The sequence below is a fragment of the Chlorocebus sabaeus genome, chromosome 9, assembly GCF_047675955.1.
Source record: "Chlorocebus sabaeus isolate Y175 chromosome 9, mChlSab1.0.hap1, whole genome shotgun sequence".
NCBI classification, from domain to species: domain Eukaryota; kingdom Metazoa; phylum Chordata; class Mammalia; order Primates; family Cercopithecidae; genus Chlorocebus; species Chlorocebus sabaeus.
The window spans coordinates 97,274,126-97,297,010 of NC_132912.1; the positions used below are offsets into that span (position 1 = coordinate 97,274,126).

Consider the following 22,885-nt stretch of genomic DNA (forward strand, 5'->3'; position numbering starts at 1 on the left):
AGCCTGGTGTGGGTTAATGTCCACCACTAAAATGTCCCGGCGTGTTGGCGTGCACCTGTAGTCTCAGTTACTTGCTAGGCTGAGGTGGGAGGATCAACTGAGCCCAGGAGGCGGAGATTGCAGTGAGCAGAGATCGCGCCATTACGCTGCTGCCTGGGCGACAGAATGAGACCCTATCTTAATAAAATAAAATATAGCGACTAGGTTTCGTTTCTTTCTTTCTTTTTTTTTTTTTTTGAGACGGAGTCTCTCTCAGTTGCTCAGTTTGGAGTGCAATGGCGCGATCTAGGCTTACTGCAACCTCTGCCGCCCGGTTTCAAGCGATTCTTCTGCCTCAGCCTCCCGAGTAGCTGGGACTACAGGCTCCTGCCACCGCGCCCGGCTAATTTTTGTATTTTTTAGTAGAGACAGGGTTTCACCATCTTGGCCAGGCTAGTGTTCAACTCCTGACCTCGTGATCCACCCGCCTTGGGCTCCGAAAGTGCTGGGATTGCAGGCGTGAGCCACCGCACCCGGCCGGTAAACTCTTAAATTTTGTGCAGACACAATCATACAAGTTTTGGGAAGTCAAAATGAAGGAAACAGGTGGTTACATGGCAAGTATATTTAATGCCATACGTCCTAAGAAATTGGAGGTGGGAAAGGGAGCTCTGGAGAGGGAGACAAAGAAAATAGTTGAAAAGGAATGCAAACAAGAAAAGGAGGAATTGAAAGCTGAAGTGAAAACCAGGGGCAAGAAAAGCTCCAGTCCTTCCTTCACTGCCCACTCGAATGAATGAATTCTGTTTGGTTTCCTGAATCTTCCTTCTGCTGGCCACTCCGCTTGGTCCATCACTGCTTTCAGCTCGCCCTTACCCTAAACAGCTTTCTTTAACCCAGTCATAATCTTAATATCCTGTTCCTTCTCTCTCCCGTCCCACCCACAAAAAAGCCCTCCTCTTGGTCATTTTGGGGGATTTTCACTCAAGATGTGAGCCGCGTGCTGCGGGTGCGGCGAGGCTGGCCCTATAAAAATGTTTCTGACATCCTTGTGCGGATACGCAGACTTCTCCACCTATAGGATCACGGGCTAGGGGGTGCTCGATCACAGCAGCCAACGTGTGAAGGCGCCTTGCAAAGTATTAACAGCGCTATCAGATTTTAATTGCGTAGTTCTGAACCATCAGTTATGTGAGGAAACTGGGTCCTCCACGATCGGCCGCCTCGCCCAATCTCAAAGGATAATTACAGGCTGAGTTCGGCACCAGGACCCAGTTTCCTCCTGGCAGAGGTCCAGGTACAGGCTCACGGTCGCCACAGGTCGGTCTGAGGAAAACCGCAAGCTGCGCCAAATCTCGCGCAGCGGGGCTGGAGGACGGGCGGGGAATGTAACGTATCGCGAGATGACAGGATTTTCCCGCGAAGTAGAATCGCGCTTTTTTCCCTGGCGGGGGATTTGGCGAGAAGGCTGGGCCGGCAGAGGCTGTGAGGAATTAGCTCGCGGCATTGCAGGCGCTGAGTGGAGGGGACCCGGTTCCCGGGTGCGTGTCCAGGCATGCCAGCGGAACGGCCCGCGGGCAGCTGCGGTAAGTGAGGAGAACCTTCTTTCGGGCGCGGGTGGCGGCATGCGGGGCTGAGGTGGGCAAGCATGGAGACTGCGGCGGAGCTTGGGGGAGGGAGCCGACCCCGGGCAGGGATTGAGGAGGAAGAGAGGGTTGGGAAACTGCCACGGTGAGTGGAGAAGACCCCGGAATTGCACATATTAGCATGCCGGTGAAGATTTCACATAGGGAACTGCATTTTCCGAGCATCCCGAGTTGTAAACTGTGGTCCAGGCACTTGTAGACTTTGCGAAGACCTACGGTGTCTTCTGAGAGGTGATGCTGGCGTCCCCAGGGTCTTCTCCTTGTGCTCCGGTGCATCTCGGGTGGGAGAAGGGCTGTTTCATGTTGGAGTTGAGTAGTTAGTAATTTTTTAAAAACTGCAATTTGGAAGCTTTCTCTCCCGTCAGGCTCCCAGGCTCCAGCAATGGTTGAACAGCTGGACACTGCCGTGATTACCCCGGCCATGCTCGAAGAGGAAGAACAGCTTGAAGCTGCTGGACTGGAGAGAGAGCGGAAGATGCTGGAAAAGGTAATTTGGGCATCAGGTTCGTCGTCGTGAAAGCCCGTGGTAACCTCGGCTTTTACCCGGAGGTGTGGTTTATGTTCTTTGCTTTCCTATTTAGTGGGCTTTTCCGTAAACTTGAATGAAAACAGCTTTATTACTTGTCGTTTTTGTGTGTTTACAGATACTGCCTTTGAGAATCCTTTCGCACGTGCTTTGAATGGTGTGTTTCTATGAGATGTAGTCTTCGTAGTCCTATCTCTTTTAAGGGAGCATTTCAGATTGTTTAGCCATGAAAAGTCTTTCAAAGTCGATAGTGAGTTTTTTCCTTTGCCATCCTTATTTCCTTTAAAAATTACCTTAAATGTATGTCTGATGGCAAACAGGAATCGCCAAAACCTGCAGAAGTGATGTACTAGACTGAGGGCAGGAGAAGTTAGCATCAATCAAAGGCTGGGCTGACATCCAAGTCTAATGATTTCCTTTTAGTGTAGTGCTGTTTTCCACGTAAGTGATCAACTTGCTGTTTGTTTTCCTTTTGGTTTCATGGCCTGTGTATTGCTACATAAGATTCTTTAGCTAAAAATGTGCTGTACTTTTTCAGTGACAAGTTGCTGTAGTTTTCTTGTAGAGAGTATTTTGTAAATTACTAAAAGCAGTGTTTAACCTGAAAAATTCTTGTTTATTCTAAAGTCCTACCCTGCTGCTTGATTCAGTCATATGCAGGAAAAAGAATGACAGTTGAGTCTTAAGTACTGCCTAATAGGTGGTTTTCTTGTGCTTTATTAGCTTATTAAACTCTACCGATATTATGATATAGGTTATTTTTTATCTTCTTTTATAAAAGAGGAAACTGAGGGAGAAGGGCACATAGTAAGTGTTGACATCAAATTTCAACTCAGGCTGCCTCCAGAATTTCTGTCCTTAATAATAGTGAATTAACTCATGATTTATAAAACTACTTAAGTTGGAAAATAATGCAATCCAAAAACGAGTAATGAGGCCGTTGGTTCCATTATATCAACAATAATTTTTTTGTCAGCATTGTTAATACTTCATGAACATCTATTAGGAGTCATGCATTTTGAATGGTTTATATGTATTTACTCATTGAATCCTCAACTATTCTGTGAAGTAGATGTTCATTATTACTATTACTACTATTAAACTTGGTAGTTTAATTACTAGTACAAACAATTACTATTATTGAACTGCACAACCAAATAGGTTTTATTAGTCATCTTATTTTATAGATGAGGAGACTGAGGCACATAGAGGTTGTTTGGGTGCTACAGTTAGTAAATGGCAGAGCTAATATTCCAGTGTAGGTCATCTGGTTCTAGAATGCACATTTTTTAACTACCATGCTATGCTTTCACTCCAGTAATACTCCTTCTGTTATTACTGATGCTCTCTGGTTGGCTATAACCAGCTAAGGTAATATATTAACAAATTTTCTTTTAAGTAAAATCAATATTTTTTGCTTCAGGGTAGATGTGAATTAATAGAATTGAGAGGTCTGACCTGAACCACCTTTTCTCATTCTTTGAATTTTCATAGTACTTTATTACACAGAATTTACCATGATCAAATAAGTAATGATAAATACTTCATATTACTTTTTGATTCTTTCTCACTTTGTTTCTTAAGGATGCATCACTTGCTGTTTTGTTTTTGTAGGCTTTGCTCCTGGCACACAGTAGGCAATCAGTAAATGCTTATTGAATAGCTAACGATGATAAAAAAGTATTTTATCATATGCAAGATTATATACATATACTAAATATACTTATTAGCTCTATAACCAGGTGAATTATAAAGTATAGATTCTGAGGGCAAGTGACCAGAATGGAATCAACTGAAGAGGTCTAAGAGGGATGTGATAATTTTGTTTTGAGTAATGTATCTTCACTTTTTTCTTGTTTCTTCTTATACCCATGATGAGTGTTGGGTAGGGAAATAGCATTTAAAGAAAGATATGCCTGAGATTTGACAACAGTACATTTTCAGAAGGCATTATTAGTTCAAGGGATGAAACACTTCATTCACATAATTATGCATCATAGAACCTAAAGAGTAATTTTTAATCCATGTTCAATCCTCCCATTAAAAAAAGTATATAGCTGTTTTCATGGCCTGGCGTGGTGGCTCATGCTTGTAATCCCAGCACTTTGGGAGGCCGAGGCGGGTGGATCACCTGAGGTCAGGAGTTCAAGACCAGCCTGACCAACATGGAGAAACCCTGTCTTTACTAAAAATACAAAATTGGCCGGGTGTAGTGGCACATGCCTATAATCCCAGCTACTAGGGAGGCTGAGGCAGGAGAATCGCTTGAACCTGGGAGGTGGAGGTTGCGGTGAGCCGAGATCATGCCATTGCACTCCACCCTGGGCAACAAGAGTGAAACTCCGTCTCAAAAAAACAAAAAACAAAAAAGTGATTGCCTAGGTGACACTAGAAAATTCTAAGAAAAGTTTTCGGAGTCTCTCACTACTTGAGATTAATAAACATGTCTTTGGAGGCCAAACAATTCACTATGCAAAGGTAGAGATTCCTTTTCTTTTGGGAGAATGCAGTCTGTATGGGCATGTATTTAGAAGTACTTAACAGAGGAAGAGCTAGCTTAAGTTCCTTAATGAGAAGCATTTGGCTTTAGGAAATCCTAAGTTTTGTGAGGAGCCTAGAAAATGACTTTGACATTCATTTGCTATGGTTATTTTCTTTGACTTTTCACATGTATTTCCCTTTAAAAGAAGTCATTGTTAGTCTAGGAGATTTGAGTACCGATAATGCCTGTGAAGTGGCTGAGGGGGAAGGTTGGAGTCAGGAGTTTCTTAGAGAGGTAAAAGGATCATAATATGTGTAGGCTAAAATAGAATTCCTCCCACCCCCCAGTAAAAAATCTGGGACTAGTGTTGGGAGAGATAAAGGGGTAGATAATGAGGAATTTCTGCCCTCGGTGTCCATTGGCATACTCTGTACTGTAGTTACCCAGAGTTGTTTCCTGCCAGGCACCTAGTGCTTTCAATAGATGAAGTTGCAATTTACCATAATATAATAATCAAATTGATAAGAAAAAACAGTGATAGGAAGATATTGAAATACAGACCAGGTTTAAGGATTAACCACTTATATGGTATTATTCTAATATTAATTGTATATTATTGTTCCATGATGGCATCTTAAAGCCTTAGTGATTTTTTTTTTTTGTAACAGAGTTTCACTCTTGTTGCCCAGGCTGGAGTGCAGTGGCTCAATCTCTGCCTCCCGGGTTCAAGCAATTCCCCTGCCTCAGCCTCCTGAGTAGTTGGGATTACAGGCATGTGCCACCAAGCTTGGCTAATTTTGTATTTTTAGTAGAGATGGGGTTTCTGCACTTTGGTCAGACTGCTCTCGAACTCCCCAACTCAGGTAGTCTGCCCATCTAGTCCTCCTAAAGTGTTGGGATTACAGGCATTAGCCACCATGCCCAGCTGGGTTTTTTTTTTTTTTTTAAGAAAAATTTTCTCAGGACCACCAGGCAAGTATTTAGGGTGTGTTTGTTTTGAGACAAACAAGTATTTAGGGTTTGTTTGTTTTGTTTGTTTTGAGTCTCCCTCTGTTGCTAAGGCTGGAGTGCAGTGGCATGATCTTGGCTCACTGCGACCTTCGCCTCCCCGGTTCAAGCGATTCTTCTGCCTCAGCCTCCCAAGTAGCTAGGACTACAAGCGCGTGCCACCACTCCTGGCTAATTTTTTTTTGTATTTTTAGTAGACACGAAGTTTCAACATACTGGCCTGCCTGGTCGCAAACTCCTGACCTCGTGATCTGCCTGCCTCGACTTCCCAAAGTGCTGGGATTACAGGTGTGAACCACCGTGCCTGGCTGTATCTAGTTATTTTAAAAATATGTGCTGGCCAGGCACCGGCACATACAAAAATTAGCTGCGCATGGTGGCAGGCGCCTGTAATCCCAGCTTTACTGGGGAGGCTGAGGCAGAGAATTGCTTGAACCCGGGCGGAGGTGGGGGTGGGGGCGGGGGCCAGCCAAGATTGCACCACTGCACTCCAGCCTGGGCAGAAGGAAAATGTAAGGCAATATAAAATGATATCTTAGAGATATTGACAAGCTGGAGCAGCAAAACTACCGAAGTGCTAGGGCATCATTTAGAGTATAAAAATGAGCTTATATCCCGCATTTCAAACACTCTGTAAACGCTCAATTACTTTCCTCTAAGTTGAAACCACCAATTACTGGGGAAAGGGGCAGTTAGATTTTATTGGTTGACTTTGTGTTTTCATTAATCCTTGTTGAAAAGTACGAGAGTTGGTTTAGTTGAGAAAACAAAATACTGAAAAATCTGCCACTAAACTCAGAAGTTTGTCTAGACTGTATAAAATGAAAGGTATCTACTGTGTAATCTATGAAAGTATTTTTAATTCTAAAGTTAAGTGTGATTTTTAGTGCTGTTGCTGAGGCCAATGTTGCTTAATTCAGGAACTTCTACAGTAATTGACAAAACTTGAGTTCTTCTGCTCTCATTTATCTATCCTTCAGACCCCTCAGATGTTATCTATTTCCTGAAATCTGACTTCTCTGATCTTAGTGATTCTTAGACTTTTCCAGGATTTAGATAGTACTGTACAGTTTGCTGCTATGTCTATCTGTCTTTAATACTTGTTTTCAGATATATTAATGCCTCATTTGTAGTATAAATCAGACTGTCTTCTACCAGTTATGTAATTTATATAATTGTTGCAGTACATGTTTGTTGATTTACTAGGCTGGATTGATGTTACAGAATTGGTAATCTTGGTTGGGCATGGTGGCACATGCCTATAATACCAGTACTTTAGGAGGACAAGGGAGATGAATCTCTTGAGTTTAGGAGTTGGAGACCTGCCTTAGCAATAAAGCGAAACCCTGCCTCTACAAAAAAAAAATACAAAAATTAACAGGGCATGGTGACATCCGCCTAGAGTCCCAGCTACTTTGGAGGCTGAGGTGGGAGGGTCCTTTGATCCTGGGATTTCAAGGCTTCAGTAAGCTGCAATTGCACCATTTACAGCATGAGACCCTGCCTTAAAAAATGGGGTGCGGGTGTTAATCTTGGCTAGATGTCTGTTTTGATTGTTAGGATGAATTGTGTTCATAGTATTTTTCTAAAATGTTCTATCCAGATAAACTTGTTTATTAATCTCAAACAGGGAGAGACTCTGAAAACTTGTCTTAGAATTTCCTAGTGTCACCTAGGCAGTTACTTTTTATGAGGGTCAAGTGCAAAATTAATCAAAAATTTCCCTTCTCTGTACGTAACAAGGTAATGTAATAACATGGAACCACAACATCAGTGTTTTAGCAAATTACATACTTAAGACTGAAAATGGCTACATATATTTTTTTTTTGAAATGGCGCCTCTTTCACCCAGGCTGGAGTGCTGTGGTATTATCTCAGCTCACTGCAACATCGGCTTCCCAGGTTTAAGCAATTCTCCTGCCTCAGCCTCCTGAGTAGCTGGGACTACAGGCATGTGCCACCACGTCCAGCTAATTTTTATATTTTTAGTAGAGATGGGGTTTCACCATTTTGGCCAGACTGGTCTCAAGCTACTAACTTCAGGTGATCCACACTCTTCGGCCTCCCAAAGTGCCGGGATTACAGGTGTGAGCCACCGTGCCTCGCCCCAATTTTTTTTTTTTTTAATTGATATAGAGTTTTGCTCTTGTTTGGAGTGCAATGGTGTGATCTCGGCTCACTGCAACCTCTGCCCCCTCCCCGGGTTCAAGTGATTCTCCTACCTCAGCCTCCCAAATAGCTGGGATTACAGGCATGCGCCACACTACGCCTGGCTAATTTTGTATTTTTAGTCGGGACGGAGTTTCTCCATGTTGGTCCGACTGGTCTCGAACTCTCGACCTCAGGTGATCCTACCGCTTTGGCCTCCCAAAGTGCTGGGATTACAGGTGTGAGCTAGTGAGCCACCACACCCGGCCTTCAATTGTTTTTTAAATAGACCTTCCAACTCAGTAGATGCCAGAAACCATGTGTTCAATATTTGAAATTACAATATTTTGATATACAAACTGCATCTATCAGATTGCCTGTTGAACCCAAAAACTTTTCTTTTTAACAGTTATTCCAGTTTTTGGTTTGAAAAAGTGTTTGAGCCGGGTGCGGTGGCGCAAGCCTGTAATCCCAGCACTTTGGGAGGCCGAGACGGGCGGATCACGAGGTCAGGAGATCAAGACCATCCTGGCTAACACAGTGAAACCCCGTCTCTACTAAAAAATACAAAAAACTAGCCGGGCGAGGTGGCGGGCGCCTGTAGTCCCAGCTACTCGGGAGGCTGAGGCAGGAGAATGGCGTAAATCTGGGAGGCGGAGCTTGCAGTGAGCTGAGATCTGGCCACTGCACTCCCGCCTGGGCGACAGAGCGAGACTCCGCCTCAAAAAAAAAAAAAAGTGGTTTAAAAAATGTTACTTTAGCCATTTTTATTAAACTTTATGCCAAAAAAAATCAATGTATGTCAGAAAGTGTTCGTAATTATGGAAGTTTTCTCTTTGGATAGGCTCGCATGTCTTGGGATAGAGAGTCGACAGAAATTCGGTACCGTAGACTTCAACATTTGCTTGAAAAAAGCAATATCTACTCCAAATTTTTGTTGACGAAAATGGAACAGCAACAATTAGAGGTATGTATATGTAACTGACTACAAGTGAAAGCTTAAAAAAATTTAAAAATAGCTTTATTGAAGTGTACATTATATACACTAAAATATACAGATTTTAAGTGTACAGTTTGCTGAGTTTGACTAGTAAATATATAGATCTGTGTAACCACCAGCACAATCAAGACAGTGCATTTCTATGAACTCCAAAAAATTGACTTGTGCTGGCAGTGATCCCAATGGCTGGTGTCCAGCAACCACAGTGCTTTCTGTCACTATAGACCAGTATTGTTTTTTCCTAGAAAATTGTATAAATGAAATCATGGTATTGTGCTTTTGTGAGTAAATAGTTGGTCTTCATCACCATTTCCTGGTATACAACTCTTGAAATCCTTGGCATCTTCAACGTCGTGTTTTTTTTTTTTTTAAATGCTAATGATCAGTGGCTAGCAGCCCTTAGGTAGCTTTGGGATGGGAGCCTAAGAAAGACAAAGCCTGGATTAGAGGGTTGGGATTTAGCCTCACCCTCAACTTTGAGGGAAAAAAGGGGGACTGAAAGTTAAGTTGTTCACCAGTGGTCATGATTGAATCAATCATGTCTATGTTATGAAGCCTTCATTAAAAACCCGAAAGGCCTGGGCGTGGCTCATGTCTGTAATCCCAGCACTTTGTGAAGCCTAGGTGGGTGGATTGCTTGAGCCCGGAAGTTTGAGACCAGCCTGGGTAACATGACAAAACCCTATCTCTGATAGACAGATTAGCTAGGTAAGGTGGCATGTGCCTCTAGTCCCAGCTACTTGGGAGGCTGAGGCAGGAGGAGGCTTGAGCCAAGGAGATTGAGGCTGCAGTGAGCTGTGATGGCACCACTGCATTCTAGCCTGGGTGACAAAGCAAGACCCTGTCTCAAAAATAAAACACAGCAGGCTGGGGGCCGTGGCTTACGCCTGTGATCCCAGCACTTTGGGAGGCCACGGTGGGAGGATCACTTGAGCCCAGGAGTTCGACACCAGCCTGAGTAACGTAGTGAAGACCCATCTCTGCCAAAAATATGAAAATTAGCCGGTCATGGTGGTGTGTGCTGTGACCCCAGCTACTTGGGAGGCTGAGGCAGGAGGATCGCTTGACCTGGGAGGCAGAGGTTGCAGTGAGCCGAGATTGCACCACTGGAGCACACCATTATGTCTGTCTTATTTTTGTATTTTTTGTAGAGACACAGTTTTGCCATGTTGCCAAGGCTTGTCTAGAACTCCTGGGCTCAAGTGGTCTGCTTACCCTGGCCTCCCAAAGTGCTGGGATTACAGGTGTGAGCCACTGCTCCCGGACTATCATATTCTTTATAATAAACCAATAAACTTGTGTTTCTTTGAGTTCTGTAAGCTCCTCTAGCAAATTAGTCAAACCCAAAGAGGGGCTTGTGGGAACCCTGATTTATAGCTGTTCAGTCAGAAGCACAGGTAAAGTGACTTGGGCCTTGTGATTGGCATCTGGAACTGGTAGGTAAAGTCTTGGGGACTGAACCCTCAACCTATGGGGTATGGTGCTGTCACCCGGTAGATAGTGTCAGAATTTAATTACAATAGAGGACACCTAGCCGGTGTCACTGCAGAAATGCTTTTTGGTGTATAGGGAAACCCCCCGCACATTGGGTCACAGAAGTCTTTTGTGTTGATTGTTGAGTGTGTAGGGAGAAACTGAGTTTGTTTTTTTCTCTATATTCTTGGACATATGCACTCTTTGTCTTGTTACTTTTGCTCAGTGTATTTTTGAGATTAATTCATGTCATGTTTTTCTGTAGGTTATTCTTTTTATTCCTGAGAAGGATTCCATTAAGAAATGTCGTTATTGGGGTGTAATTGACATAGACTAAACTGCACATATTTAAAATGTACAATTCCCTAAGTTTTGATATAGGGATATACTTGTGAAGACATAACAATCATGATAGTGGACATACCCACTGATTCCAAAGAATTCTTTCGGCTCATTTATAAGTCTTCTTCCTCATCCCTATCCCGTGTTCTATCCACAGATAGCCAATTGATCGGTTTTCTGTTATTATAGGTTCATTTGCATTTTCTGTTGGTGATGTGTTCTTTTAGCTTTCATATGTCTGAATGTCTTCACTTACCTTCATTTTTGAAATACATTTTTACTGGGTAAAGAATTGTTTTTCTTTAGTACTTTATTTCTTAGAGTACTTTAAAGATGTTTCACTGTCTCCTAGCTTATGTTGTTTCTGAAAAGTGAAAGTCCTGATAATATCTATATGTCTGTAAGCAATTTGACTGCCTCCCTCAATCCCATTACCTTTCAGACCTGTCTCCAGATGTGTTTCCTGTTTTGGGCTTTTGCCCATGCTATTTTATGCCTGGAACCTTCTTCTTCTAAGTAACTGCATGGCTTAACTTCATCTTCAAGCCTTGACTTAAATGGTTTCTAGATGAGACCTACCCTCACAATTTTAAGAAAGTTGCTGACCCACCTGATTCTCTTTACCTTGTTCTGTTCTTCCCATTGCACTTTTCATCTGATGTACATCATTTTTTGTATTTATTGTTTGTCTTTCCACTAGACTGTTACGAAGATTTAAAAACTTGTGCAAATTGAGAGAATACAGTAAGTCCCTGTGTTCCCATCACCCACATTTACCAATTATCAGTTTAAATGTTGCTGTGTTTATAAAATCTCCTTTTTCCTTTGTTTGAAACCCTTTTATTGCTTTTTTATGGTAAAGTAAAACAAATGGAAAAACAAATATTCAACTTAATGAGTTACACAGCATCTGCCCCTTTCATCACCTCTTGGAAATGGTTTGAATTTTTGGTGTCTTTTAAACATTTGTAAGAGTATGTCTAGAATAGCTTTTAGTCTAGGAATAAGTTGATCCCTTTCTTGAGCACTCTACTTGATGCCCTTTATATTAAGAGGACTTTCCACTTTGGCTGAGAGAATATACCTTATTATGCCTGACCCCTTGGAACATGAACGGTTCCACCTACTTCTTTCTGGTGACTTTTCTCCTGGCCTTGGTTACCATGCACTTACCAGTAGTCAGCCCGAGAGAGAGGTAACAGCTGCCTTTGTGCAGCTCTGTCCTCTCTGGTACTTGACCCTGGGAATGCTACTGCTCTTAAGTTTTGGGTTCTGTCTCCTCAACACAAAGAGACTGTTGGGCTCTGGAGTTTTCTCCATTATTTGTACTTTAAAATTGTATCAGGCAGTAAGCTGGGCAGTCAGAAGATTAACCTTGTTTCCCTTTTGTCAATGTTTACAGTTCGTTACTGCATGTTGTCTGAAACCACTGTTTAATAAATTTTATCTGGATTTTAGTTTAAGGCAGGATGGTAAATCTGTCCCATTAGTCCATAAAGGCTTGTTGAAGTACAAGTTCCTCCCTGTTTTATAATTATGATGGACCTTAGTTTCTCATTGTAAACCTAAGTTATTTGATAATTGATATGCGTGTTTTTTTTTTTAATGTTGCACTTCCCACTTGTGACATAAGAAAAAATTATCTTACAGGAACAGAAGAAGAAAGAAAAATTGGAGAGAAAAAAGGAGTCTTTAAAAGTTAAAAAGGTAATATAACCAGCGAGAATATTTTTATGTCTTTTTTGATCATCTGTTTAACTTTTTTTTTTTTTTTTTTTTTTTTTTTGAGATGGAGTCTCGTTCTGTCACCTCAGCTCACTGCAAGCTCCGCCTCCCGGGTTCACGCCATTCTCCCATCTCAGCCTCCCAAGTAGCTGGGACTACAGGCACCCGCCACCACGCCTGGCTAATTTTTTGTATTTTTAGTAGAGATGGGGTTTCACCGTGTTGGCCAGGATGGTCTTGATCTCCTGACCTCATGATCCACCCGCCTCGGCCTCCCAAAGTGCTGGGATTACAGGCGTGAGCCACCACGCCCAGCCTGTTTTCTCTTACTCTCACTACAGTTCTTATTAGGTAGAGGTACTTTTCTCCCCCATTTTACATAAATAGGCTGATGCAAGGAGATAAAGAACAGTCATTCTTCATTATTCAAGGATTCTATGTTTGTGAATTTGCCAACTCACTTAAATTTATTTGTAACCCCAGAGTCAAGATTCCTAACACCATCATGGTCATTTTTGGACATGCTTATGTTCAGAGCAGCAAATAATTTTAGTCTTCCAATACATATGTTCCAAGCTCAGCTCAAATATGGGTTGCTACTGTATGTATGTCAAGCATATGTCCTCATGGTCTTCATTTAGCACCATGATTTTTGCATTTTTGTGTGCTTTTTCCTGGTGATTTTGCGGTTAAAATGGCCCCCAAGTGTACCAAAGTGCTGCTAGTGTTTCTAAGTACAAAAAAGCTGTGCCATATGGAGAAAGTGTGTCTTGGGTAAGCTTCATTTAGGTATGAGGTACAGTGCTGTTGGCCATGAGTTCAATTTTTATTTTATTTTATTTTTATTTTTATTTTTATTTTTATTTTTATTTTTATTTTTATTTTTATTTTTTTGAGACAGAGTCTTGCTCTGTCGCCCAGGCTGGAGTGCAGTGGTGCAGTCTCAGCTCACTGCTACCTCCACCTCCTGGGTTCAAGCAGTTCTTCTGCCTCAGCCACCCGAGTAGCTGGGACTACAGGTGCGTGCCACCATGCCTGGCTAATTTTTGTATTTTTAGTAGAGACGGGGTTTCACCATATTGGACAGGCAGGTTTTGAACTCCTGACCTCGTGATCTGCCCACCTCGGCCTTCCAAAGTGCTGGGATTACAGGCGTGAGCCACTGTGCTTGGCCGGCCCTGAGTTCAGTATTAATCAACATAAATAAGATATCTTTAAAAACAGAAACACAAAGAAAACAGGGTTGTGTATTGTTGGTTGAAAATGTTATAACCAGAGTCAGGGACCCAATTGTATTTTTCCTAGGGGCAATAAGTCATTAGTCATAGTGATTTTATTGAACCACAAGTACTGCAGATAATGAGAGCTGACTCTCATTATCTGAAATGAGAATTGCTGAAAATTATGGATTTGAACCCAGGATTAGTTTAAGAACTTCTACTTAGCTTCTATGCTAAACTGCCTTTATTTTTATTTATTTATTTTTTTGAGATGTAGTCTCGCTCTGTCACCTAGGCTGGAATGCAGTGGCGTGATTTCGGCTCACTGCAACCCGTCGCCTCCTGAGTTCAAGCAATTTTTGCCTCAGCCTCCCAAGTAGCTGGGATTACAGGCGCCTGCCGCCACACCTGGCTAATTTTTGTATTTTTAGTAGAGACAGGGTTTCACCATCTTGACCAGGTTGGTCTTCAACTCCTGACCTCATGATCCTCTTGCCTTGGCCTCCCAAAGTACTGAGATTAAGTCCAGTTATTTGATTCTTAGGCTAGTTAATGGTGATGTTAAAATGCCTGATAAAGTATTTTGCAGACTATTTTGCAACAAAACCCATTATTTAAAACTGGTAATACTGCTAGGTGTGGTGGCTCACGCCTATCCCAGCACTTTGGAAGTCTGAGGCAGATGGATTCCTTGAGGCCAGGAGTTCGAGACCAGCCTGGTCAACATGGTGAGACCCTGTCTCTGCTAAAAATACAAAAAATTAGCTGGGCGTGGTGATATGTGCCTGTAGTCCCAGCTACTTGGGAGGCTGAGGCACGAGTATCACTTGAACACGGTTGGCAGAGGTTGCAGTGAGCCAAGACTGTGTCACTGTACTCTAGTCTGGGCCATAGAGGGAGACTCTGTTCCTAAATAAATAAATAAAACTGGTAATACTGAGTTTACTGAGAGAGAGTATTAAAAAAATAAAAATGGGCTGGACATGATGGCTCATATCTGTAATCCCGGATCACCTGAGGTCAAGAGCTGGCGACCAACCTGGCCAACATGGTGAAACCCAGTCTCTACCAAAAACACAAAAATTAGACGGATGTGATGGCAGGTACCTGTAATCCCAGCTACTTGGGAGGCTGACAGGAGAATCACTTGAACCTGGGAGGCAGAGGTTGCAGTGAGCTGAGCTCATGCTACTGGACTCCAGCCTGGGTGACAGAGCAAGACACCATCTCTAAAAAAACAAAAAACAAAAAAACCGCTGATTCTTGACTCACTTGCTAATTTCAGAGACCTAGAGCTTTTCAGATTTTTATTTTCATAGAGACAGGGCTTCACTATGTTGCCCAGGCTGGTCTCGAACTCCTGGGCTCAAGCTGTCCCCCACACCCACACCTTGGCTCCCAAAGTGCTGGGATTACAGGCATGAGCTAGCACAACTGGCCTTACCTAGGGGTTTTGAACAACATGTTTTTATTTATATGATAATTTTACTGGCTTAGTCATTTATTCCCTGCTCTTGAACCTGTTAATTTTAATATATCCTTCACTTTATTCCACCTAGCTGTTTATATCAGGGTTTTGATTTTTTTCCCCTCTGCTTTTTTCTTAAAGGTGTCAACTGTTCTGCCTACTCTAATGGCACCAGTCCTTTTTCGGTATTTTCTTGTTTAATCTTCAGGCTTTGTAACTTAATTTAAAAATTCATTATATATATATTTTTGTCATTTTATCATATGTATTGTTCACCTATTCTTGATATAATAGTTTCCCAACTCTTATTTTGAAACTTAAAAAAATTTTTAGAGGCGATGTCTCAGTAGCCCAGGCTAGAGTTCAGTAGCACCATAGTAGTTCACTACAGCTTTGAACTCCTGGGGTCAAGCCATCTTCCCACCTCAGCCTCCTGAGTAGCTGAAACTACAGGTGCACACCACCATGTTCAGCTAATTTTTACATTTTTTAAAGAGATGGGGATCTTGCTTTGTTGCCCAAGCTGGTCTTGCACTCCTGACTTCAAGCAGTCTACTACCTAGTCCTTCTAAAATGCTGGGATTATAGGCGTGAGCCTCTGCACCTGGCCAGAAACTGTTTCTTAACATCTCATTTCCCTTACCTTCCTCACTAATAATTTTCAGTTAGTATTCTCTTTTATTTCTGCTTTGGGTTATATTTAATGTATGAATTTCATTCACAATGAATATTCCTTCAATTCCCTACCTATTGAATATCTTTAGCGTAATGTTTAAAGATGTACATGGTATTTCTAAATAAAAATGCCAACTGTGGGCTGAGCACCGTGCCTCACGCCTGTAATCACAGCGCTTTAGGAGGCCTAGGTGGGTGGATCACCTAAGATCAGGAATTCAAGAGTAGCCTGGCCAAAATGGTGAAACCCCATCTCTACTAAAAGTACAAAAATTACCCGGGTATGGTGGCAGGTGCCTGTAATCCCAGCTACTCGGGAGGTTAAGGCAGGGGAATCTCTTGAACCTGGGAGGCAGAGGTTGCAGTGAGCTGAGATTGTACCATTGCACACTAGCCCGGGCAACAAGAGTGAAACTTCGTCTCCAAAAACAAATGAAATGCCAGCTGTGTTTAATTTTGAAATTTCTCTTCTAAATGGAAAAATAATGGACAGAAGTAGAACCGTTGGGAAAAAGCAGAGATTATGAACAAGTTGTAGTAGGGAAATACAGAAAATACTACATGTAGGTAAGTATAATAGTGAAAAATTATATGTGGATGTGGCTCAACTGCAAGAAACATTTTTTTCCTCAAGTTAATCAGTGCCTTTTAATGTATAATACTATAAAGTTCATTAGTAAAATCAATATTCTGAATCCTTGTTTTGTAGGGTAAAAATTCAATCGATGCAAGCGAAGAGAAGCCAGGTAAACATCCTTATTCTAGTTTTGAATAATATATGTTTATATTTCTATTTTAATTTCTATCAAAAATAAAATTTTTTTTTTATAGTTATGAGGAAAAAAAGAGGAAGAGAAGATGAATCATACAATATTTCAGAGGTCATGTCAAAAGAGGTAAAAATAAAAGGGAGAGGGTACCTAACATTTGATGTTGAGTAAAATGTAGGTTTTAAACCACCTTAAAGCTGTAAGGATTGAATATTCAATATCACATCAAATATGTTTTTAATTTAATATTATATATCATTTATAGATGAAGTTGCCAAAATGTTTGAAGCTATCTACCAACCTACAGTAGACTTGAGACTAATCTGAAACTAATGTCATCTGACCTTCATAGACTTTTTTTTTTTTTTTTTGAGGCGGAGCTCTGTGGTCCATGCTGCTTTGGCTCACTGCAACCTCCACCTCACGGGTTCAAGCGATTCTCTTGTCCCAGCCTCCCAAGTAGCTGGGATAACAGGCGCCCACCACCATGCCTGGCTAATTTTTGTATTTTTAGAAGAGATGGGGTTTCACCATGTTGGCCAGGCTGGTCTTGAACTCCTGACTTAAGGTGATCTGCCCACCTCGGTCTCCTAAAATGCCGGATTACAGGCGTGAGCTGTTGCGCACGTCCTCACTTAAGTGGCAAATAGATTTACACCTTTAGGTTGTTCTGGTTTTCTTTTCTTTCCTTCTTTTGTTTCCTTCCATCCTTCATTTCTAGGCTCCTTCTTTTTTTTTTCTTCTTTTCTTTTTTTGAGACAGGGTATCACTCTGAGACTCAGGCTGGAGTGCAGTGGCACAATCATGGCTCACTGCAGCGTCAACCTCATGGGCTCAAGTGATCCTTCTACCTCAGCCCCCTGAGTAGCTGGGACTACAGGTGTGTGACACCATGCACAGCTGGCTAATTTTTAAATTTTTTGTAGCGATGAGGTCTCATGTTGCCTAGGCTGCTCTTGAACTCCTGGGTTCAAACGATCCTCTTGCTTTAGCCCCCCAAACTGCTGAAGAGTACACGTGTGAGCCAGTGTGCCCAGCTTTATGCTGGTTTTCTTTTTTTGGTGGGGGGGTCGGGGGTGAGACAGATTTACTGTTGTTGCCCAGGCTGGAGTGCAATGGTGCAGTCTTAGCTCACCACATCCTCCGCCTCCCAGGTTCAAGCGTTTCTCCTGCCTCAGCCTCCTGAGTAGCTGGGATTACACCACACCTGGCTAATTTTGTATTTTTAGTAGAGATGGGGTTTCACCGTGTTGCCCAGACTGATCTTGAACTCCTGACCTCAGGTGGTCTGCCTGCCTCGGCCTCCCAAAGTGCTGGGATTACAGTCATGAGCCACTGCTCCCGGCCTATGCTGGTTGCTTTATTTGGGTTATTATAGAAAACAGTAATAGCTTTGACTCTACCAGTTATCTTGTGGTTGTAAAGTACCTAGTAGACTTGTATTTTGCAAGGAACTGTGGAAACAACAGGCGTGGGCATACAGCTTAAAATTACATGTAGTATGTTGTGGAGAGGTGGGGGGAAAGGGTAGGGTAGTAAAGACACTGACCAGAGCAGAGAAGTGTTTTAGGGAAAAAGATGGTATCTTGTTAAAGGAGTCTGAGCCTGGCCTAGTCAGAAATTGTTACTATAATTTAACTTTTTGTAACCCCTAACCTTGTCTTAAGAACTTTATTCTTGTTCTTTGTTGAAGACTTTTACGAAACTGAAATCATATGCTCATTTCTAAAACCAACTTCTTTTTTTCATTTCTCACTTTTTGCTTCAAAGTATGAATGAATTAGAGCATCTTCAGTTCTGACGAACCAATTCCTTAGCATGTTTTTAATGTGTCACATTCTCTTTTTTTCTTGGAGACAGAGTCTTGCTCTGTCCCCAGGCTGGAGTGCAGTGGCACACACGATCTAGGCTCACTGCTGCAAACTCCACCTCCCAGATTCAAGCAATTCTTATGCCTCAGCCTCTGAGAAGCTGGGATTACAGGCGCCTATTTGTATTTTTAGTAGGGACAGGATTTTGCCATGTTGGCCAGAATGGTCTTGAACTACTGACCTCAGGTGATCCTCATGCCTTCGTCTCCCAAAGTGCTGGGATTACAGGCGTGAGGCACCACTCCCGGCCACATTCTTATATTTAATAAAAAGCACAACTCTATTGTCTACTGTTGTTCTTTTACCTGAAGTTCAGACTTTTTAGCTCGTCATAAGAAAAATTTACATAATACTTTTCTTTTAGGGATGCAGCGATAGTTTTTCATTGAAAAATAATTGTCAGGGGGCTGGGAGCAGTGGCTCACGCCTGTAATCCCGGCACTTTGGGAGACTGAGGCGGGTGGATCACGTGAGGCTAGGAGTTCGAAACCTGTCTGGCCAACATGGTGAAACTCCATCTCTACTGAAAATACAAAAATTAACTGGGAATGGTGGCTCGCGCCTGTAGTCCTAGCTACTCAGAAGGCTGAGGCAGGAGAATTGCTTGAACCTGGGAGGCAGAGGTTGCAGTGAGCTGAGATCGTGCCACTGCACTCCAGCCTGGGCAACGGAGCAAGACTCTGTCTCAAAAAAAAAAAAAAACAAGTTAGGGCCCACTGAAATTGATTATGGTATCCATTCAACTTGCAGTTTAAAACACTTTTAGGTTGGGCGCAGTGGCTCATGCCTGTAACCCCAGCACTTTGGGAGGCCAAGGTGGGAGAATCACCTGAGGTCAAGAGTTCCAGGCCAGCCTGACCAACATGGAGAAACCCCATCTCTACTAAAAATACAAAATTAGCCGGGTGTAGTGGCACATGCCTGTAATCCCAGCTACTCGGGCAGACTGAGGCAGGAGAACAGCTTGAACTGAGGAGGCGGAGGTTGCGGTGAGCCAAAATGGCACCATTGCACTCCAGCCTGGGCAACAAGAGTGAAACTCCGACTCAAAAAAGAAAAACCACTTTTAATATGCCGTACTGAAGTTTAGCCAGTCATACAGCTCTTTATTTAATTTGTTAAATGGTTGTGGAATATTGGTTTGGAGCAAACTTTGTCATAGGTGGATGAAATCCATTAGTAAAGAAAGGTAAACGCTGTCTTCACCTTAGCCTACATACAGAGAGATATATAGGAGTAAGTAGTAAATGAAATTGGATTTTTTTTTTTTTTCCTTGAGACAATGTTTCTATTACCCTGGCTTGAATGCAGCTGACACAATCTCAGCTCACTGCAGCCTCAACCTCCCACACTCAAGTGATCTTCCTATCTCAAACTCCCCAGTAGCAGGGACTCTGTGCATGTGCCACCAGGCCTGGCTGAGTTTTGTATTTTTTGTAAAGATGGGGTTTTGTCATGTTGTCTACGCTGATCTTGAATTTGTGGGCTCCTGCCTCGGCCTCCCAAAGTGCTTAGATTACAGGTCTGAGCCACTGTGCCCGGTTGGTAATTGGATGTTTATATACCGTATTAGAGGGTCTCTTCACTCAGGCATGCAGTTCCTGAACGTTTTCATCTAGGAAAAGGAAATGATATCTATGTTGTGACTTGAAGGATAAAAGTTAAATTATTTAAAGGTGGGATTAATAGGGAAAGAGTAAATTACAGGGAAGATAGTAGGGGGGCGTGTTTTAGGAAGAAATTAAAGCATTGAACAAATATTCAGGGTCAAGAGAGACTGGCAGTTTAAAAAAACTTGAAGGAAATTATATTTGCCTCCAATTTTTATATAAGTGAAAAGAGTGATGAAGGAAGGATGAAGCTGTAGATGTAAGCATGGTCAGGAGTTTAAGGCTGCCCTAAGTAAAGTAGGAAGCTATCGAAAGGTTTTTAAGCAATTTTCATTTTCGTGAATCACTTGGCTAGTGTGTTCAGAGATCTGTGGGCATATCAGTTTTTCTTTCTTTCCTTTTCTTTTTCTTTTTTTTTTTTTTGAGACAAGGTTTCACTGTGTGGCCCAGGCTGGAGTGCAGTGGCGCGATCTCAGCTCACTGCAACCTCCGTCTCCCAGTTTAAGCAATTCTGTCACCTCGGCTCCCTGAGTAGTCCAGCACCTGGAACTACAGGCACGTGCCACAACGCCTGGCTAAGTTTTTGTGTTTTTTGGTAGAGAGGTGATTTTACCATGTTGGCCAGGCTGGTCTCAAAGTCCTCACCCAAAGTGATCTGCCTGCCTCTGCCTTCCAAAGTGCTGAGATTACAGGTGTGAGCCACCATGCCTGGCCCTATACCAGTTATTCTTTCATTTACTTTTATTTCTTCTGTGTATTTACTGAATTTCCTGCTCTCTTTTCCTCTTTGCCTAAATTCTTTTCATTGTTTGCATCTCACGTTACTTGCTGAAGAATCTCTAAATCTACGAATACATTTGGAGATAGATGTGTTACCCCTATTGAATGTTCTGTCACTGTGAACCCTGCTCCTCCAAATTATCCCATCTATTTATTCACCTTTTCCTTCTTCACTGGGGTGTTTTTGTGTCTGCAGAACAAAAATTTTTGAACCCGTCTTTCTAGATTGCCCTGTTTTCTATTCTTTATTTCCAAGTTTTTTTTTTTGAGACAGAGTTTCGCTCTTGTTGCCCAGGCTGGAGTGCTATGGCACCGAATTGGCTCATTGCATCCTCCGCCTCCCAGGTTCAAGCGATTCTCCTGCCTCAGCCTTCCCGAGTAGCTAGGATTACAGGCATGTGCCACCACGCCTGGCAAATTTTGTATTTTTAGTAGAGACCGGGTTTCTCCATGTTGGTCAAGCTGGTCTCGAACTCCCGATCTCAGGTGATCCACCCACCTTGGCCTCCCAAAGTGCTGGGATTACAGGCGTGAGCCACTGCACCACCCTATTTCTAAACTTTTTAAGAGTAGGCTGGACTGGACATGATGCCTGACACCTGTTATACCAGCACTTTGGGAGACCAAGGTGGGAGGATCACTTAAGCCCAGGAGTTTGAGACTAGTTTGGGCAACATGGTGAAATCCTGTCTCTACAAAAAAAAAGAAATTAGCCAGGCATGGTGGTGTACAGCTTTGGTCCCAACTACACAGGAGGCTGAGGTAAGAGGATCACCTGAGCCTGGGGAGGTCAAGGCTGCAGTGAGGTGAGAATGTGCTACTGCACTGCAGCATGGGCAAGAGAATGAGATCCTGTTTTTTTTTGTTTTTTTTTGGAGACAGAGTCTTGCTCTGTTGCCAGGCTGGAGTGCGGTGCTGCAATCTTGACTCGCTACAGCTCAACTCCACCTCAAGCGATTCTCCTGCCTCAGCATCCCGAGTAGCTGGGACTACAGGTGTGTGCCACCACACCCAGCTTATTTTTGTAGTTTTAGTAGAGATGGGGTTTCACCATTTTGGCCAGGATGGTCTCAATCTCTTGACCTCATGATCCGCCTGCCTCAGCCTCCCAAAGGGCTGAGATTATAGGTGTGAGTCACTGTGTCCGGCCCTTTTTTTTTTTTTTTTTTTTTTTTTAAGAGTAGTCTGTACGTATTTCCTTACACATTGTGCGGTTGAGCAGTTTTACGTCTGTCAGTTGAATTTATTGGGATCTTTGAAATTGATAATGTAGCCCAAAGCAAACAATTTATCTTTTCCTCTCTTTCTTCCCAATCTTGCTCTTTTGTTTTCTCTTTGATGTTAATGTCAGAACCAATATCTACTGTGTCATTCAAAACAGAATTTAGGAGGTTATCTGAATTTCTTTATATATCTAGATTTTTATCAGTTTCTGTCAGTCATTTCATTCGCTGCTACTCTGGTGTTTATGTCCTTACTCTGCCCTATTGTTAGTAGTTTCTTAATTGATGTTTATAATCCTAGTATAGCTCTCATTCATTGTCAAGAGTACCAGATTGGTTTTTCTGAAGCAAATTTAATCACTCATAACCTCCATTACTTTTTATGGTTTCACAAGGAATTGCATTTTCTTGTAGAAAAATTTGAGACTAAACAAAATACAAGAAAAATCACCTGAAAAGCTGTCAAACAGATAATCACTAATGTTTTCGTATATGTATATTCTTTTTCTTTGTATTATGGAAAATCTGAAAAATTACAAATATTTAGAGGATAGTAAATTGAATGTCCACCTTTATCACTTTTTTTTTGAGATGGAGTTTCTCCCTTCTTGCCCAGGTTGGAGTGCAATGGCATGATCTCGGCTCACTGCAACCTCTGCCTCTCAGGTTCAAGCAATTCTCTTGCCTCAGCCTCCCGAGTAGCTGGGATTACAGGCATGTGCCATCATGCCCCGCTAATTTTATACTTTTATTAGAGACAGGGTTTCTCCATGTTGGTCAAGCTGGTCTTGAACTCCTGACCTCAGGTGATCCGCCTGTCTTGATCTTCCAAAGTGCTGAGATTATAGGCATGAGCCACCCTGCCCAGCCAATCACTTTTTAATTCTGGGATATTTTTAGAAAAAGCTGAGCAAGACCTTTTTTTTTTTTTTTTTTTTT

At 42.3% G+C, this 22,885-nt stretch overlaps 1 protein-coding gene across 2 annotated transcripts in view; it reads left to right on the plus strand.

Moving 5' to 3' along the window:
* Positions 1–1,400: 1,400 nt before the first annotated feature.
* The window catches only part of HELLS (helicase, lymphoid specific), a 53,888-nt gene continuing 32,403 nt past the window's right edge, over positions 1,401–22,885 (plus strand). The window contains exons 1-6 of one of the 2 annotated variants that reach the window (XM_007963625.3): positions 1,401–1,565; positions 1,991–2,112; positions 8,634–8,756; positions 12,255–12,311; positions 16,402–16,438; positions 16,524–16,588. In XM_007963625.3, coding sequence (XP_007961816.1) covers positions 1,535–1,565; positions 1,991–2,112; positions 8,634–8,756; positions 12,255–12,311; positions 16,402–16,438; positions 16,524–16,588 — 435 coding nt within the window. In that variant the 5' untranslated portion in view covers positions 1,401–1,534. The remainder of the gene's footprint in view (positions 1,566–1,990; positions 2,113–8,633; positions 8,757–12,254; positions 12,312–16,401; positions 16,439–16,523; positions 16,589–22,885) is intronic. The other variant, XM_007963627.3, reaches the window with a different exon arrangement.